Genomic DNA, 19,396 nt, shown 5'->3' with positions numbered 1-19,396 from the left:
TGCTTTTGTGTGATAAATTCTGTTTGAAAAATGGGGTTTAACGAAACGCAAAACCACCTGCTCCCAAGTTTGGATTTCCCTGTATGCTTCCTCCCATTTTGCTTCTTTTTTTCTTCCAGAAATCCATCCTGATTGACCATGGCATCCGGCGACTGACTTTCCTTGTGGCGCAAAAGGTATTTTGATATCTCTCTGTTAGTCCCCCCCCCTCCATTTGTGTGTGTTTGTCTCATATTTTGCTTTTAAGTGCAGTCTCCATGTTATTGCAAACCTTATTTTTAATGGGGGTGAATGGGAGAGGGAGGAGTCCTGTTCATGATTGCTTTTTATTTTATTTTATTTGTGCATCTCCAACTGCGCAGTGGTTGGTTTTTCAATAAGCGCTCTCTTTCTCTCTCGCTCGAGAAAATTAATTGAGAATTGAGGATGATGACAATATTGAGCTGCTTGTGATTTTTGCCTTAATTTGTTTTTAATTTATATACTAATTGCTAGCTTTCTTCTGCTCCCCCCCTCCCCTTTATCCTTCTTGTCACCCTGCTCCGCCTTTCTGTGTGCCTCTCTCTTTTTATTTATTTATTGCCCATAAGGATTTCAGGAAACAGGTCAACTGTGAGGTGGACCAAAGATTTCATGTAAGTAAAAAGGTGTTGGTTGGGAGGGATGGGGAGTTCTAGGTTAATTTTTAATTTTTCAGTTTCCTAGTGTACTTGGAAAGGGTTTGTTCCCCCCCCCCCAAAAAAAATATGTTTAAGTCAGGGATGGACCTGCAGAAGTTCATTTACAACGTTTACAAATCAGTCCTAAGGCAGGCCCTGCCGTTGCACTCTTAAAAGGACGTAGCATATGAGGAAAAAGAAATGGGAGGGAGGAGGGAAAAGCAAGCTCAAGAACAAGTTCTTGAAAGTTCCGGCCATTGTCAATGTCTTGCCATTGGTAATGTTGTGTTGGTGCTGACCTTTAAAGCCCTAAACGGCCTCGGTCCAGTATACCTGAAGGAGCGTTTCCTCCGCCATCGTTCTGCCCGGACACTGAGGTCCAGCACCGAGGGCCTTCTGGCGGTTCCCTCACTACGAGAAGCTAAGTTACAGGGAACCAGGCAGAGGGCCTTCTCGGTGGTGGCGCCCGCCCTGTGGAACGCCCTCCCACCAGATGTCAAAGAGAACAACAGCTACCAGATTTTTAGAAGGCATCTCAAGGCAGCCCTGTTTAGGGAAGCTTTTAATGTTTGATGGATTTCTGTATTTTAATGTTTTGTTGGAAGCCGCCCAGAGTGGCTGGGGGAACCCGGCCAGATGGGCGGGGTATAAATATTATTATTATTATTATTATTATTATTATTATTATTATTATTATTATGTGACTCCTCCCGACACCCATCAGCCCAGCCTGGCCAATGCTCACTGACGATGGTAGCCGAGGTCCAGTAATAACCACAATACAGCCTCTCCATCCCTGACTTAGACCAATCTGTCGACACTGATGCAACCACATGTCCAGAAGCAGGACAACTTAAGGCAGCGATACCAGATGAAATCACCATGCCCTGGATGCATAGGGGAAAAATCCTGGTGTTCAGTGTCAGAAGAAGAATAGAATTGTAGAGTTGGAAGGGACCCTGAAGGTCATCGAGTCAACACCCTGCAAGGCAGGATCGAACCCCTGACCTTGGAGTTATAAGCACCACGCTCTAACTGGTTGAGCTGACTGGCGTTTATAGTGAGGATGCTTTGCAGGTGAAAGAGCTCCAGGTTAACCATCCTTAGCATCTCTAACGCAAAGAATCTTGGGTAGCTAGGTTGGGACGTTTTTGGCCCGAGACCCCATGAGAGCTGTTTCCTGTCAAAGTTTGTCAGGGATAGGGGAGCTGTGGGCCCTCCTGATGTTGCTGCTCTGCCATAACACAAGGAACAGTTGGTCCCTTGTTGACCTGTTAAAAGAATTTAGCTCTCAGAGATTCTGTGGGCATAGCTAGAAATATAACCTGGAAAACAAAACACATGCCCAACAGGTGAATTTTTATGTACCCATCTGAAGATTAGTAGGCCTTCATATACTCTTAGCCCATTTTGGCATCTTCGGCCCCCTCCCCAAAAGTGCATCATGGATCGTGTAACTGTTTGATGTGCTGCGGGATTAATTGTTAGTACAATATTTTAGGACGGTGTGTGCGTTGATCATTATGATCAGTTGTTATGCTGTGCACTGTTTTGGATTCTTCATATAGAATATTCAGCAAAAATGACACCATAGATCTTATGATCAGAAATATCTTAAGCTATTAAAGCAAAATAAGCAAACCTTCCCCACTCCTTTTTTTTAAAAATTACTGTTGTTGTTGTTTTATCTGAGCTATGCTATCAATATTCTCTTCAGTTTACTTCATATATGCAATCTGTTTTTTTATTATTAGGTTTTTGACTGTTTTAATGGTTTTTTATTGCAAATTGCTCAGAGGTTTCATTACAATCAAGTGGTTAAATTTTAAAAAGTGTGAATTTTTATCCTACCTTTCCTACCAAACGAGTTTTTTGGAGGGTGGATGGGGTCAGCAACAGAACCGCAAGCAATGCAAATTAAAACAAAAAGCATATTTTAAAAATGTGAGCGTCTGAAAACAGCTATCACAACACAGGCTTTCTTGGTCCAGTTTCCATCTGCTTCTCCCCTTCCTTTGTGTTCCCTCCACTTTAAAAATAGATATCACTGGGAAGATTTTTCTCTTGTTTGGGGTTAGGACTATTAGCCGCACTCTGTGGAGTAATAAGAGAGATTAGGCCGCAGGCAAAAGGAAAAGAGCAAGAGTATTTTGTCCCCTGTGTGTGTGCGCACACGCACACCAGCCTCTCCCAGAATGCTTTGTGTAGGGTGAGCAGCTTTGCCTGGGTTTTATTGATGGGAGCGAACTTAAAACGCACACAGAGATACCAATCAATCAACAGCTTTAAGACAGGAAGCAGGGGAAAGTCAGGAGAGCTTAAGCAAGAACCTGGGGGCTTTAGCAAGGAGAAACCGGGGCGGTTTGAGAGAATAAAAATGGATAAGTTGAGGAAGGGGAGAGTTTTTCTGAGTGCTTGCGAATAAATCCACATGCTTTGCCTCCAGGTTGCAGGGGGGGAAACTCCTGCTTGGATTCCTGGGCGGCAGCTTTTAAAGGCAAAAGGAAGGGCAGAAATGCAGTTAGAAAGGAAAGGCTGGATTGCACCTCAGGATAGACTACCTCAAAGCCCTGGGAACGCAGGAAGGAAGCTGCCCTAATGCAGAGAGACTGTTGGTCCATCTAGCTCAGGGGTAGTCAACCTTTTTATACCTAGTGCATCTTTCTTGATGGTAAAATTTCCTTGCCGCCCAGCAGTGCTCGATGGAAGGAGGATTCAGCTTGTGCCGTAGAACCCCCTGCCCCCCACCTAGAATCCTGAAACGCCCACTAGTGGGTGGTAGGGACCAGGCTGACAACCCCTGGTCTAGCTCATTCCAAGGGCCACCATATTCCCCCTGGGTGGTGGGCAGGGCAGGAAGCAAAAGAGGGTGGGGGTGGTCTGGGGAGAATCCCGAAGGCCAGTCCAAGAGCCCTGGAGGGCCACACTGGGACTGAGACTCCCAATCTAGCTCTATATTGTCTGACATCGGAGTGGGGCGTGTGTCCTTCCAACCAGGGTGATGAGAGCTGTTGTCCCAACAACAGGGTTTCAAGCAAGAGCCTTTCCCAGCCCTGCCTGGGTATAGCAAGGCATGAACTCGGGACGTTTTACATGTCTGCCTTCTTACAGAGTGCCACTTGCGTTCATCTTCCTTCGCTTCAGTGTCGCCCTTGTAGAACTCAGCCAGGAGGAGGATGGGGGCAAAGCCAGAATTCTCTGGCTCTCCCTACTGTTGGGGCTCCTTGCCTTCTGCCCCACCAGTTTCTATGGGTAACCAGTCGCCACTGCTTTCTGAGCCGTCTTCCTGGGAAAGCAAGGCTTTCTGATCAGACAACTTACCCATCGCCTTGTTCAGATGGGCCAGTTCCTGCTGGTGGAGATGCTCTGTGTTTTGCAGAGGAAGAAGTCTCTTGTGTCGAGAGATTTTTTTTTGGGAGAGCTTCGCCTCGCCCTTTGGAGAGTCTTTGGCTCGGTCATTAATAGCCCCTCCTCTTTGTTACCGGACCGCCTGTCAACGTAACTCAGGGGCCTTGGCTTGGGTTTGTTTTGTGTTTTAATTACAGTCTATATAATTAGTTCTCAGCATGTTGAGGTAATAGAGAGCTGCTCCAGCAAGCTTCCAATTTCCTCATCTCATTAGGTTTTTAACGCGATTATTAGTATAATAACCAGCTATGATGATTTTTTTTTCTCGTGTAGCTTTCTGCATTCTCCAATTTGCAGGGTGTCTTGATTGGTTAATTTAGGCGAATTATTCTGATTGTCTTGATGATGGTTGGTTGATTAGAACACAGCGGGGGCATAATTCCTCCATCTAGGAAGGGAGATTTCTTTAAAAAAAAATTTTTTTGAGGGGGGAATTTTGGTAGCAAAACCCCGAGGATTTGCGTGTTAGTGCGCATGTGCACATTTAGTTATTATATTTGCCTGCAAATGTTAGATGGGAGGTCTTCCTTAGGCAAAAAATATTAAATTACATTAGCAATAGCATGTGCATGGGTGCTAGAAGGGAAAATTGGCAGCATTTGGAGAGTAAGGCAAGAGGGGTGGGCATTTTCGTTATCTTCCTAATCACTTCCTCCCCTCTCCCCCTTACCTTCCTCCTGGAAGCTGTACTGTAGTTTGTTAAGGGTACTGTGAGTTGCTAGGAGACTTTTTACAAACTACAACTCCCAGGATTCTTTGGGGCACGCCGTGGCTGTTGAAGTGGCATAAGAGTGCTTTAAATGTATGCCATGGATGCGGCCCATATCCTATGATTTTCCATGTCCTATCCTTTTAGGCCTCAACCAACTTTTGCAAATACAGGGGCATACCTAAGCTGCAAATGTCATATTCCTTGAATAACAGTTTTAACAGCCGTGGCTTCTCCTGAGGAATCATGGGAAATGGAGTTGGCCCAAGTGCAAAGAGAATTTTCTCTTGGAGATCCTTATGTCTTCCACACTCCACCAAACTGAGATTTCTAGGAATGACAAACCAGCTTTCGGCTGCAATGCTACTGTCAGTTTCACCTGGGAACAAGTTCTGTTGAACTCCACGGGAGTTGTAGTCCAAAACATTTGGAAAGCACCTGGTTGGGAAAGGCTATGTTAAACCATGGTTTAGTGTGAGATGAGAACACAGTCATTAAATAATACTCAGGCCTCTGTAAAATATTTGGCTTTCCTATTCCCTTCTTAAGATTCGTGTTTAAAATATAAAAGGTTTGGGGTTTTTTAAAGAAACGTTTATATCCCACCTTTCTATTGGAGAGCAATGTTCAAGGGCAGCTTAAAATCAGAAATTAAAGCAAAGGCAGTGTATTTTTAAAAAACTGGATGGCTTTTTAAATGGTGGCTTTTTTGGTGGGTGGTTTAAAGCCAGAAGATCATTCTTTTTAACAGTGGTGACTACAGTTAGAACACCCTTGCTATCTATAGGTGAGAGAGTAATGGCAGGTGATGTTTTCTGAGGCTAATTTCACTCTTTCTCTTTTTTTGCGACAGAGGGAATTCCCCAAATTTTTCACATTCCGGGCGAGAGATAAGGTAAGCACTAGCTAATTCACTGCTTCCGTCTTCTGAGTTGGAAATGGATTCATATCCTCAAAGCAACACTTTGCCCAAACACATAGCAAACCAACAACTTTCCAAAATATAGAAAGTGTGTGTGATACAGATACACATCAGTGTAATTATTTGTCTTTGTACTTCTAAGCTTAGCAACGTAATCTTTATACCATTTTTTAATACAGATTTGTAATTTACTTTCTATTATCTGCCTATGTTTATAAATTATATCCTGCCCACTCCTACAAATATATATATATGGTGGGGTTTCTACTCCCAGTTTGAAGAAGACAGAATCTACCGCCACTTGGAACCGGCATTGGCCTTCCAGCTGGAACTCAACCGAATGCGCAACTTTGACCTCACTGCCATTCCATGTGCCAACCACAAGATGCATCTCTACCTGGGCGCCGCAAAAGTGGAGGCGGGTGCTGAGGTTACGGACTACAGATTCTTTGTGCGGGCGATCATCCGGCACTCGGACTTGGTTACCAAGGTGGGCTTCACTGATTTATTAGCAAGACACACGACATGATGACGAGGGGCTGCGTGTGTTTATTTTAAGCTGCTGCCATTTACAAGCAACTCTCCATTTATGCGGGGGTTGCGTTCCAAGGCACCATGCGCTTAAGTGAAGTCACGTATATTGGGAACGCCATTGAAAAAGCATGCAAACACCCTCTAAACCTCTGGAAGCCCTTGAAAAACCTTTTAAAAACCAGCAGCACTTACTAGTCCACCAAACTCCACTCCCTCCAAACCTTGCTCAAACTCCAACTCTCCACTGGCCTGAAAGGTCAGTGTGAAGGCTCCTGGGATTACACTTGCAAAGGCTCATGGGATTGCTAGATGCCATTTTCGCATGCTTCTAGGGCAGTTTTTGCCTTTTTCTGTGCCCCTCCCAGGTTTCGTTTGCGATGAGCGGGTGCACAGTGACACGTGTTTTGAATCCACGTAAATGGGGAGTTGCCTGTATTACATTTTCTTTTTTGGTGTTCTGTCATGTCTCGTGTAAATCACCCTAAGATCTGCTTGTGGGCTTTCCATTGGGGGCATCTGTGAGAACCAGATGCTGTACTAGATGACCCTTTGGCTGGATCCAGCTGCAGGGCTTTCTTATGTAGGGTCTGTTAATATTTGTAACCATCACTAGCTACTAGGCCCTATGCCTGTGCTTTACCTCCACTGCAGCTGACTAGTAGCTGGGAATTGGAGAGGATGCTGCTGTGGTCAGGTCCTCCTGCTTTTGGACTCTTAAGATACCCACAATGGCTGTGCTCTGCTCCCACTGTCAGAGGGAGCAAGCTTCTGAATACCAGCTGCACAAAAACAAGGGAGGGGAGTGTGCTCTCGTGCTCAGGCCCTGCTTGCAAGCTCATGAGTGGTTACTACGAGAACAGGATGCTGGACTAGATGGGCCTTTGGCCAGATCCAGCAGGGTTCCACTTAACTTCTTGAAGACAAATACATGGAGGATTAAGGTGGCTGCTAGTTGCGAGGCTGTACTCTTCCTCTCCTGTCCCAGGGGCTGTGCCTCTGAACGCCATTTGCAATCGGGGAGAGTTGCTCTTTGTGCTCAAGCCCTGGCTTGCAAGTTTCCCATAGGGGCGTCTGGTTGGCCACTGGGAGGACAGGATGCTCGATCAGATGGGTCACTGGCCTGATCCAGCAGCAAAGCTCTTCTGTTCTCCTTAAATAACAGCTTGGTTTCTCTGCCTGCAGGAGGCATCCTTCGAATATCTACAGAACGAGGGGGAGCGCTTGCTTCTGGAAGCCATGGACGAGCTGGAGGTGGCTTTCAACAACACCAACGTGCGCACGGACTGCAACCACATCTTCCTCAACTTCGTCCCGACGGTCATTATGGACCCATCAAAGGTAAGCTGGTCCCTTGACACTGAGATGGAGATACAAATGGCTTTCCACCGTCCAGTTAAAAAACCCACGTTTTCATTCCCCAAGCATTTGGGGTGAATCAATGAGGTTGGTTTCTCTTTCGAGGCTGTTACGTTTGGGGTTTTTTTAATTACCTTTTAATGACTGTTTTAAGTCATGCATACGTATGTGTCAGGGGACCTTCCTATAGGGAAGCTCCCCCCCCCATCCTGCTGACCAGCACTTCGCCCAGTGAGAGCAGCAGCAGTGGGTCAGGTGGGAGGAATGAGGAAGTTAGCGGGACGGAGGAAGCAAGGCTCAGTGATGTGGGAGAGCCCTTTCGCCACCTTAACCAAGAGGCGGAGAGGAACAGGCAGCCCCTTCCGGCGCCCGAATTAAGGCACACCACCAAACGTAAGGCCCGGGGGGAGGCGTTTTTGGGTTTGGGTTTTTTTAAATTACCTTTTAATGACTGTTTTAAGTCATGCATACGTATGTGTCAGGGGACCTTCCTATAGGGAAGCTCCCCCCCCATCCTGCTGACCAGCACTTCGCCCAGTGAGAGCAGCAGCAGTGGGTCAGGTGGGAGGAATGAGGAAGTTAGCGGGACGGAGGAAGCAAGGCTCAGTGATGTGGGAGAGCCCTTTCGCCACCTTAACCAAGAGGCGGAGAGGAACAGGCAGCCCCTTCCGGCGCCCGAATTAAGGCACACCACCAAACGTAAGGCCCGGGGGGAGGCGTTTTGGGGTGCCCAAGCTCTTATGCTGGCCACGCAACAGGAAACGTCCACTCCTGGATTCTGCGAGTGACTAGGAGGCCATGTTTTCTGCTATCTGCACTGTAAATACTATGCACAATAAACCTTTAAAGACAAGTATGGACTTGGGCATCCTTACTCGAGAGTAGCCGCAACAACACCCTTACAGTATGTATTAATTTGATTTCATTCCTGCCCCACCCTTTTTCTCCAAGGAGCTCAAGTGGTCCTCTCCTTCCCCATTCTGTCCTCACAACAACCCTGAGTGGTAGGTTAGGCGGAGAGGCAGGGACTGGGCCCAAGGTCTCCCAGTGAGAGCTTCATGGCAGAGTGGGGATTTGAACCCAGCTGTCTCAAGTCCTAGACCGAAACCCTAACCGCTCTACAACCCTAGCTTTCAATATTGCATATTTTTGTGTTTTTGGTAGTCTGGAAACTGTTCTGGCCCTCCAGATGTTGCCATGGAGTCCAGAAAAATCCAGAGGGCCACAGGTTGCCCACCGCTGCTATAAAGTGATGGTGGAAACGCTTTGGAACGCTTAACACTGTCTTTGGACTTCTGGTCCTTGTTAACCCAATTTGCTGATGATATGGCCCCGTCTTTTCAGTATTTTTCAGTATTTTTGCATGAGGCACTATGGGGTTTTTTCTTGTCTCTTTTCAAGCGTTACAGGAAAATGTGGTTGTCTGTTCAGGATGGACTGAGAGACATTTGCTAGGTTTTAAGTTATGTGCTTGCGAAATATTTGAAATGGGCTAAATAAAGGAATATAAAGTGGGGGGGGGGTGATGAAGGGCGGTCTACAAAACTAGATAGCAGCTAAGATGAATAAATATTTTGTGGGAGGGTTATGTGTTTGGGACTTGACAGAGGTGGGGAAATCCATATTTGGCATTTAAGTGTTGTGCTGGGGTCTCATCTGTACTTACGTTTTAAGCAGTATCATACCACTTTAACTGCCATGGCTTTCCCCCCAAAGAATATTGGGGACTCTAATTTGTTAAGGATGCTGAGAATTGTTAGGAGACCCGATGCCCCTCAGAGCTACAGTTCTCAGAGTTGCTCAGAGGTCGATCCCTCTTCTTAGGGAACTCAGGAAATGGCAGATTCTCCTAACAACTCACAGCACCTCAAAGAAACTACAATTCCCATGGCTGTTTACAGCTGTATGGTACTGCTTTAAATATATAGTGCAGGTGGGGACTGGTCTAGGGTAGCCCAGAGCTGAAGTAGCAAGTCTGGCTCTTTGTACCACAGGCCGGCTATGGTTCCTCCTTCCCTCTGACCAGCCACACGACTGAGGGTGGGTCACCCCATGCCTTGGCTGCCACCCGCCTCCAGTTAGAAAAACTGGATTAGCAGCGTATTTGAGGCAAGAAACTTCTCTGACTGTTTGGCTTCTCAGGTGCCTCCAAGCGCCGCTGGGGTTTCCTTTTGCAGGAGCTGCGGGAAGAGTGTCCCCCAGAGGGGCTTTGGGAAAAGAGGCAGTTTGAGAGAGAACATTAAGACCTGCCTTCCGATTGCCTTGCTTTTAATATGCACTATTTACCAAACAGCAGTATATTAGAAAGTTTAATAAAACGGCAGAGGAACGGGCCTCCGAGCGGTAATTGCCTTGTTGATTTAAGGCGTCGTAGCTGCAGTGAAATGCAGGGGCGTAAATGCTGTTTTTTTAAAAAAGGAAATGTTTGCAGAGAATTTTGCTCTTAATGCTGCTGTCTGGTTTCTTGGAATATTAAGAAGATGGGGGTGAGGATTTTATAGGCTCAAAGAACTGGGAGGTACTCGAATCTAGTCATCTAGTCCCTGGGTGGTGCAATGTGCCATCTGAGGGCCATGTGCAACCCTCAAGGATGGGAGGTCTCTAGAACTTTGCGAGAACCTTGGACCTCCTTCCCAAAGCCTGGCACCTTGCTGAGCTGGCTTTGGGATGGCAGCGCAAGGGCTGGGGTGGCCCTCCAATTTTGGCCTCACTTCCTCCCCACTGTGCACTGTGTGCAGTCCTCAAGAACTGCTTGGAAGTACTCTTGGTATGATAAGTTGGGCCGTCCTGATCTAGCCTAGTCCATTGCTCAGTGCGAGATCCGCAGTGGAGGATGCAGCTGCGGCATCCCTAGCAGTCGTGGTCTGCTATTAAACACCTTCAGTGCATGGGCATACCCAGCGCAGGGCAGGGGGGGCAACTGCCCCCCAGAAGCAGGGCCGGCGCAGCCGTGGGCGAGAGTGGTGCTGCCAGCGGGGCTGGTGGGCGGAGGTGGAGAACAGCCCAGCGGAGCGTGAGTTTGGCGTTCCCACCCACCATGCCCTTCCTCCAGCTCCCCGCCGTGCCCTCCGGCAAGGCTAAGTGCGGCGGGGAACCAGAGAGCACGACGGGAAGCTGGAGGGTGCAGCGCGGCAGGCGGGAACGGCAAACTCGTGCTCCGCTGGGCTGTGCTCCGCCTCCGTCTCTGCCCACCAGCCCCGCCGGCAGCACCGCTCTCGCCCACGGCTGCGTGCTCCGCCGGGGTCCTGGCCATAGTGCACCGGGGGCAGCCCGGCGGACCAGAGCGAGCACCCCGGCTGCGTGCTGTCAGCGGAGCCCCGGCGCCTCCAACTGCAAAAAGCTTTGCGGCACCTAGGTGAGACCGGAGTCAGTTTCACCTGGGCTCTGTAGCCCCGTCCACGTTCCCACTTTGTGGCCCCTCCTGTGCCTTGGCCCCACCCCTTGCCCCCCCTAGTTTTGATCCTGGGTACGCCCCTGCTCCAGTGAGAAAGCCCACCGCACAGGAAGCTGTCATGTACTGAGGCCACTGGTCCATCTGCATTGTCTACAGGAGTGTTTCAACCTTGTTTCTTCTGCTGTTGCTGGACCACAGCTTCCATCACCCCCGGTCATTGGCTGAGCTGGCAGAGGGATCTGAAGGGTGATTGTAGTCAACAGTAGCTGGGGAGCCAAGGTTGAAACCTTCCCGGTCTACCCTGAATGGAGGCCGCTCTCCAGGGTTTCAGCCTGGGGACAGTCTCAGCCCCACCCAGAGATGCCAGGGATTGAATGCGAGACCTTCTGCATGCAAAGCAGATGCTCTGCGAACGAGTGCTTTACACAGGAGAGGAAATTCACGCAGTTTGTACCGGTTTCACCCACACTCTGCACTACTTGCAGTAACGGTTAACCTGGACCTCTCCACGACCATAGTCTTTTCTTGCCCCCATCATTCAGATCGAAGAGTCCGTACGGAGCATGGTGATGCGCTACGGCAGCCGCTTGTGGAAGCTCAGAGTCCTCCAGGCGGAGCTGAAGATCAACATTCGGTTGACGCCGACCGGCAAGGCGATTCCCATCCGGCTCTTCCTGACCAATGAGTCCGGTTATTATCTGGACATAAGCCTGTACAAAGAGGTGACGGACTCCAGAACGGCACAGGTGCGGCAACTTAAATTGTGCAGCTGTAGAATTACATTTGACCGGGGGCTGGGGGAGAGAGAGAGAGACAAATTCTCTTTGCTTATTATTGTTTGCCAAGTTCCAGCTTCGGTGTTTCAGCTGGTAATGAACAGAGATTCTACAAAACAGCTCCGTTGGTGCTGCTTGGGGAGTTGAGAGTTGTAGGAGACACCCCTGTTTCCCTCACAGAGCCACAATTCCCAGAGGGATTTGACTGTTAAACCATTGAAGCTCTCTGCAGGGAATAGGGATTCCCGATAACAGCTCTCAGCACTCAGGGGAAACTGCAGATTCTCTAGGGCAGCGGTTCTAAATCGGTGGCCCGCAGATCCCGGGGGTCTGTGTAACCCACCCAGGGCATCTGTTGCACTGCTGACATAACAGAAACTACCACAGAGACATCAACATTTTCAAAAGTAGGGGCCCCATGTCTTGGCTTTTGAAAAACAGCGGTGTGTGTGTTTGTGTGTGTGTGTGTGTGTGTGTGTGTGTGTGTGTGTCTACGGTACTTAGCTAATTGGGAACCACTGCTCTAGCAGGCACAATACTGCTTTAGATGTGTGGAGCAGATGGAGCCTAAAGGAGACACATCTATAGAATTCCCTGCCACATGGCCAACTGATAGCTGCCAGCTTGGATGACTTAAATCTGACATCAGCAATCGCAAGACAGAGAAACCAGTAGGAGAACACTTCAATCTCCCAGGACAATTCTATACAAGATCTCAAAGTAGCTGCCTTATTACAAAAGAATTTCAGAAATAGACTGGAAAGAGAAGTTGCTGAACTGCAACTTATTACCAAGCTTAAAACCATGGAGAGACCTGGTCTGAATAAAGACATTGGAGTCTTATCTCATTATACACGATAAAGCTATCTTTAGCCATCTCACCCCTTGCTTTTTCCTGTAAGACCCATTGCAGTCCTGTAAGACCAATTGCAGTCGTTAACAGTCGTCAACAGCTATCAGTCCGTCAATCATCCATTCCCACCACCCTTCTGAGTAATACCCCTCCCCACCCTCTCACTATATATAAGCGTCTGGTGACTTCTGTTTCAGTGTATCTGAAGAGGTGTGCATGCACATGGAAGCTCATACCAATGACAAACCTAGTTGGTCTCTAAGGTGCTGCTGGAAGGAAGTTGTGCTCAGGTCCTTCTTGCTTCCCAGAGGCATCTCTTTGGCCACTGTGAGAACAGGATGCTGGACGAAATGAGCCTTATGCTTATGCTCATATGTTATTAATAATAATAATAATAATAATAATAATAATAATAATAATAATAATAATTTATTTATACCCCGCCCATCTGGCTGGGTTTCCCCAGCCACTCTGGGCGGCTTCCAACAGAAGGATAAAATAATCGATTAAAGATTAAAAGCCTCTCTAAACAGGGCTGCCTTCAGATGTCTTCTAAAAATCTGGTAGCTGTTTTTTCTCTTTGGCATCTGATGGAAGGGCATTCCACAGGGCGGGCGCCACTACCGAGAAGGCCCTCTTCCTGGTTCCCTGCAACTTGGCTTCTCACAACGAGGGAACCGCCAGAAGGCCCTCGGTGCTGGACCTCAGTGTCCGGGCAGAACGATGGGGGTGGAGACGCTCCTTCAGGTATACTGGATCGAGGCCATTTAGGGCTTTAAAGGTCAGCACCAACACTGATGTCAGAAGTGGGCAGCCATGGAAATTCTCCCTGCAGTTTACAACCCTGCATGATCTGGGGGCGGGGAGGGGGATGCTGGGATATATTGGAAGTGTAGACCATTCCCCGTGGCACCCCCTAAATTGTGTTCCTCTTTCCTCGCAGAGGTACACCAAGCATTATATAGTTTTCACCGTATCCTTAAGGCGCCACTTCTTAGAATCATAGAGTTGGAAGAGACCACAAGGACCATCCAGTCCAACCTCCTGCCAAGCAGGAAACACCATCAAAGCATTCCTGACAGATGGCTGCCAAGCCTCTGCTTAAAGACCTCCAAAGAAGGAGACTCCACCACACTCCTTGGCAGCAAATTCCACTGTCGAACAGCTCTTACTGTCAGGAAGTTCTTCCTAATGTTTAGGTGGAATCGTCTTTCTTGTAGTTTGAATCCGTTGCTCCGTGTCCACTTCTCTAGAGCAGCAGAAAACAACCTTTCTCCCTCCTCTATATGGCATCCTTTAATATATTTGAACATGGCTATCATATCACCCCTTAACCTTCTCTTCTCCAGGCTAAACATGCCCAGCTCCATAAGCCGTTCCTCATAAGGCATCGTTTCCAGGCCTTTGACCTCTTAACCCTGGGCTTCTAAGATTCCTATCACCACTACGGTGTGATGTCTGTATAATTCTTTTATTTGATTGGTTCTCCATTTTATCCTCACAATAACCCTGTGAGGTAGTTGAAACAAAATGAAAAAAATTCCTTCCAGCAGCACCTTAGAGACCAACTAAGTTTGTCATTGGTATGAGCTTTCGTGTGCATGCACACTTCTTCATCTTAATCTACCTGTGAGGTAGGTTAGGCTGACAGATCACCCAGTGAGCTTTCATGGATTTGAACCAGGGTCCTAGTCACACACACTACCCAGGAGTCGACAAGGTTTACCTCACCTGGGCCGGTTCACTCCAGCGGAGATCCCTCCATGGGCCAGATCACGTGCACGCCCACGATTTCTGGTGTCTGCGCAGACACGATTTCCGGCTTCTGCGCCGACGCGATTTCCGGCACCGCGGAAGCGAGTCCCTGCGCTGCACTGTGCACTCACCAAACAGGGGGCTCGGTTTGGGGGTGGCTCGTGGGCTGGTTAAAACGACCCCCGTGGGCCGCTTGTGGCCCATGGGCCTTATGTCGCTGACCCCTGCTCTAACCCAGTGCACCATGCTGTCTGTCTGTATTAGTGCTTTGCCTAATTGCATTCTGCTCCATAACTGGAAAGTGACTGGTTTGGGGGCTTGTTGATAAATGGGCGCCAGTGTTATTATGAAGACTGAGCATGTGTGTGTATGGAGGGGTGGTTTGTGCAGCAGCGCACATTTCTGAGCCCAGGATCACTGCCTGGAGAATGCCAGCCTCAAGAAGCCACACATCCCATAGCCTTTCCTGTATGGTGGGATGTAACAACACAGCCATGGGGCCTTGTCTGATGCACTAACGTCAAATTGGCTTTAATTGTGGGTGTGTATCTCCTCGTCTAGATCATGTTCCAGGCTTACGGCGATAAGCAAGGGCCACTACATGGAATGTTGATCAACACTCCGTATGTGACGAAGGACCTGCTCCAGTCCAAGAGATTCCAGGCGCAGTCATTGGGGACGACGTACGTCTACGACATCCCTGAAATGTTCCGACAGGTAAGAATTGCCCACCTGGACTCGCTGCTAGAACACGAATCCTTGTATGAGTGGGAAACCACGGTTTCCTGTTGTGTCTGAACCAAGCAATGAAGAGTGGGTTTTTTTAATTTATTTTAAAAAATGTAATGAAAGCATCTTTTTATTTCTCTCTCCCTTCCCCAAAACACCTTTAGTCTTTAATTAAACTCTGGGAATCCATGAAAGACTTTGCGACCCTGCCTGCTCCTCCGCTGCCTTCCGACCTGCTGACATTCACAGAGCTGGTGCTGGACGACCAAGGCCAATTGGTGCATATGAACAGGCTGCCTGGAGGAAATGAGGCAAGTTCCAGCAGGCTGGCCGACTATGGCATGGGCAATATGGGTGGGGCTGGGGGGTGGCAGAATGAAACTCAGTGGCTCGCATCCTGAACAGGGAGCTCAATAGACCCTGCGGCATTTGCACTGATCTGACCTGCAAGGCAGCTCTCGGGATTTCTGAAATATTTGTGGGTTTTTGCTTGTTTGTTGTTTTTTGCCTAAGGCATTTCTTTCTCTCTTTTTTAAATAGTAATTTTAAATTGTTTTTTGCATGATGTAACAAAACAGAAAATAGGGCGGGGGGGGGGAAACCAAATTGCATTGGTATACACCAGGTTTCCTCAACCTCGGTCCTCCAGATGTTTTTGGCCTACAACTCCCATGATCCCTAGCTAGCAGGACCAGTGGTCAGGGATGATGGGAATTGTAGCCTCAAAACATCTGGAGGGCCGAGGTTGAGGAAGCCTGGTATACGTGATACTGTGAAACATCATTCAGGATAATCCCAGAAGGGCTGTGTGAGGAAAAAAAGGAATAAATGGAACAATTGCATTAAGCCAGGGGCCAGAAATGCTTAAGTATGATGTCTGCCCACAGGAGACGTTGGAAATCTGGAGGATGAATCCCACTGTCCATACAAGTGATCATTTGGAAGGGTGCCAAATTAAAGAGAAAGGGTTCATAGATTTCACCTCCTCTGTTCCATAACTTTCTCTGCCACCACTAGATTCCAAATTCAGCTAAACCCTGGGGACTCTATATACCCTTTCTCCCTCCGGTGCCACCCAGCAGATATCTTTATACCATACCTGTTGCATGATGCAACAATAGGTTTATCCCTGGAATCTGGAGGGATAATTTGCTGAACTATGGTGGAAATTTCCTGGAATATTGTTGTTGTTTAGTCGTTTAGTCGTGTCCGACTCTTCGTGACCCCATGGACCATAGCACGCCAGGCACTCCTGTCTTGCACTGCCTCCCGCAGTTTGGTCAAACTCATGTTCGTAGCTTCGAGAACACTGTCCAACCATCTTGTCCTCTGTCGTCCTCTTCTCCTAGTGCCCTCCATCTTTCCCAGCATCAGGGTCTTTTCCAAGGATTCTTCTCTTCTCATGAGGTGGCCAAAGTATTGGAGCCTCAGCTTCACGATCTGTCCTTCCAGGGAGCACTCAGGGCTGATTTCCTTAAGAATGGATAGGTTTGATCTTCTAGCAGTCCATGGGACTCTCAAGAGTCTCCTCCAGCACCATAATTCAAAAGCATCAATTCTTCGGCGATCAGCCTTCTTTATGGTCCAGCTCTCACTTCCATATATCACTACTGGGAAAACCATAGCTTTAACTATACGGACCTTTGTCGGCAAGGTGATGTCTCTGCTTTTTAAGATGCTGTCTAGGTTTGTCATTGCTTTTCTCCCAAGAAGCAGGCGTCTTTTAATTTCGTGACTGCTGTCACCATCTGCAGTGATCAAGGAGCCCAAGAAAGTAAAATCTCTCACTGCCTCCATTTCTTCCCCTTCTATTTGCCAGGAGGTGATGGGACCAGTGGCCATGATCTTGGTTTATACTTGAATATATACCTGGAATATACTTTCCACCAAAAACCATGCACAATCAGACATTCCCACCACATGTGGAAATAGCCCTCCCACCCTACCCCATTCCAGCAATCTGTAGAATTGCTTGCATTTCTAAGCGCTGTATAGAAAACAGGGACGACAGAACAGTAAGAATTTATCATAGAACCGAACACTTGGAACGCCTGGGTTTAGGGGAAGGGTCGTAGCCGAGTGGTGGAGATCCCCCTGCTTTGCACATGGAACACCCCAGCTTCGGTCGACAATGGCATCTCCAGGCAGGGTTTGGAAGGGCAAGCCTGGAGATCTGCTGCCAGTCAGTGTGGACAGTACTGGGCTAGATAGCTGTGATCTTGTTCACTCTTAAGGTATAGTCCTGTGTCCTTCTCTTGTTAGACGTGGACTAACATTTTGGGGAAGGGCTGTGACGCAGTGGCAGAGCGTCCTCCTTGCGTACAGAAGGTTCAGTCCCCAATGGTATCCCTGCATCCGAAATCCTGAACACCGGCTAAGATGGGACTGCTGGTGCGACTCGGTATAGGGCAACTTTATATAAATATCTGTCCCAGGATAATGGGTCTGTTGGGCAGTGTTGGGGTGGTTTTTGTTGTTGTTATTGTTCAGCAGAATTTTTTCAACTCTTCCCACCTGATTGGGGTTCAGGAAGGTTTAAGACGCCGGAAAACACGCCTTGCCGCTGCTAAATTGGAAGGAAGGGTTTTAAGAGACATCCTCCCAATGCCTCCGCGACCGAACCCTTTAAAAATGTTTTATATATTTTTCTCCTTGCAAGCGGGGACGGTGCTACAGTGCAGCAGGAAGGTCTCGGCATGTTTCTGCTCTCCCCCTCCCCACACCGGCCAGTCTCTCTCTCCCCCCCCTCCTCTTTCCTTTTCTTCTCTCATTTGGCATTTGGAGTGGTTGGAGGCCAGGGGAGAGTAGCCCAGATTCCCAAGGGACCGAGCTGTGCTCTGGCTGAAATTACTAGCGCAGAGGCTGCCTGGGCATGAACATGTACTGTTTACTCTGCCAGTATGAATACAAATAGTCTTATTATATGGGACCCTGTACCCAAAGCCCAACCGTTCAAGCTCGTGCGCTCTGTCTCTGTTACAAGCACACACACTCCTCTCTCTCTCTCTCTCTCTCTCCTGAAAGACTTTCTGTGTGCCTTGGGTGGTAGCTCCTTTCTCCTTTCCCGAAGTACCCACAAAAGTTTGTGGAATGGGGCATTAGGGGACAAGTCTCAGTGGGTAGAGCATCCCAGGTTCAGTCCCCAGCATCTTAGAACCATAGAATGGCACAGCTGGAAGGGTCCTCGAGGGTCATCCAACTCCCTGCAATGCAGTAATCTTTTGCCCAAAGTGGCACTCGAACGCACAACCCTGGAATTGAGAGTCTCCCGGTCTCCCACATATTTCCAAGCAGGGTCCTTTATTCACAGCCACGAGGACTGGAAGCTTACTTTATTTTTAGGGAAAGGGCCAGAGATCAGCATTAGAGCAGCTGCTTTGCATGCAGAAGGTCTCAGGTTCAGTCCTCTGCGACGGGAACGAGGTCTCTTCTGACAAACTCTCATCACCCTTTAACAAACTACTGCTGATCGTAGGATTATTCAGGGCAGCCATGATCGCTCAAAATGGTTTGATACTGCTTCAGAGGCGTAGTGCAGATGGAGCTTTACAGGGGCAGGGCTTTAAGTAAGGAGAAGAACCAGCTAGACTCAGGCCTGCCATTCTTGGCAGCAGTCACAGATTTAGTATAATGTTTTGTTGACCCTTAAGGATCCTCCTTCAAATTTGAAATCGGGAAACCACTGAAATGTCCCACTGTTACTGTTGCAGAATGAAATCCTCACCCTACACCCCCCCCCAAAAAAAATCACCATCCTGTTTACATTTTGGGGGCAGACTTCAGCCATATTTCATATGTGCAAACATTTCAGGGAGGTGGTGGTGGTGGTAGCAGAAGCCATGTTTCCCCCTGCCTTTTTTGTTTCTTTAACTTTGTTTATTGTTGACACAATAACTATAAGAGATCAAAGGTGTTTTACTTATCCTTTGGTCAAAGAGCCAGAATTAGATACTTGCCAAATAATATGTGAAATGGCATTCAGGGGCCATTTTGAATTGGTATTTTTTAATGGTGAATTGTGGAACATGAGAATAATATGATGCAATAATAGCACATCAGCGGCAGATGTATGCTGGCCCATCCACACATCATTGGCTTTACTAGTTGTTCTGCAACGATGTTAATGCATTATCGTTACCCGGAGGAACACCTGCACTGTAGCTCAGCAAAAGTAGGACAAACAACCTGGAACGTATGCAGTTTGAAAAAAATGCAGAATTTCAGCTGGAAGTTATGAGAAATGCAGCAGTTGAAAATGAAGCAACATGTCCGCCCCCAAACTTCTGCAGCGGGATCACATA

At 48.0% G+C, this 19,396-nt stretch overlaps 1 protein-coding gene across 7 annotated transcripts in view; it reads left to right on the top strand.

The window, feature by feature from the left end:
* Positions 1-19,396, top strand: part of ACACA (acetyl-CoA carboxylase alpha) — a 204,110-nt gene that overhangs the window by 95,450 nt on the left and 89,264 nt on the right. For 5 of the 7 annotated variants that reach the window (XM_060268325.1, XM_060268326.1, XM_060268324.1 and 2 more), the window contains 8 exons: positions 120-176; positions 591-635; positions 5,630-5,671; positions 5,973-6,188; positions 7,415-7,570; positions 11,525-11,728; positions 14,928-15,083; positions 15,260-15,406. In XM_060268325.1, the coding sequence (XP_060124308.1) occupies positions 120-176; positions 591-635; positions 5,630-5,671; positions 5,973-6,188; positions 7,415-7,570; positions 11,525-11,728; positions 14,928-15,083; positions 15,260-15,406 (1,023 nt within the window). The remainder of the gene's footprint in view (positions 1-119; positions 177-590; positions 636-5,629; positions 5,672-5,972; positions 6,189-7,414; positions 7,571-11,524; positions 11,729-14,927; positions 15,084-15,259; positions 15,407-19,396) is intronic. The other 2 variants (XM_060268328.1, XM_060268327.1) reach the window with 1 other exon arrangement.

This window comes from Zootoca vivipara, chromosome 15 (genome assembly GCF_963506605.1).
Source record: "Zootoca vivipara chromosome 15, rZooViv1.1, whole genome shotgun sequence".
Taxonomy (NCBI): domain Eukaryota; kingdom Metazoa; phylum Chordata; class Lepidosauria; order Squamata; family Lacertidae; genus Zootoca; species Zootoca vivipara.
This window is presented reverse-complemented; position numbering and strand designations above follow the sequence as displayed.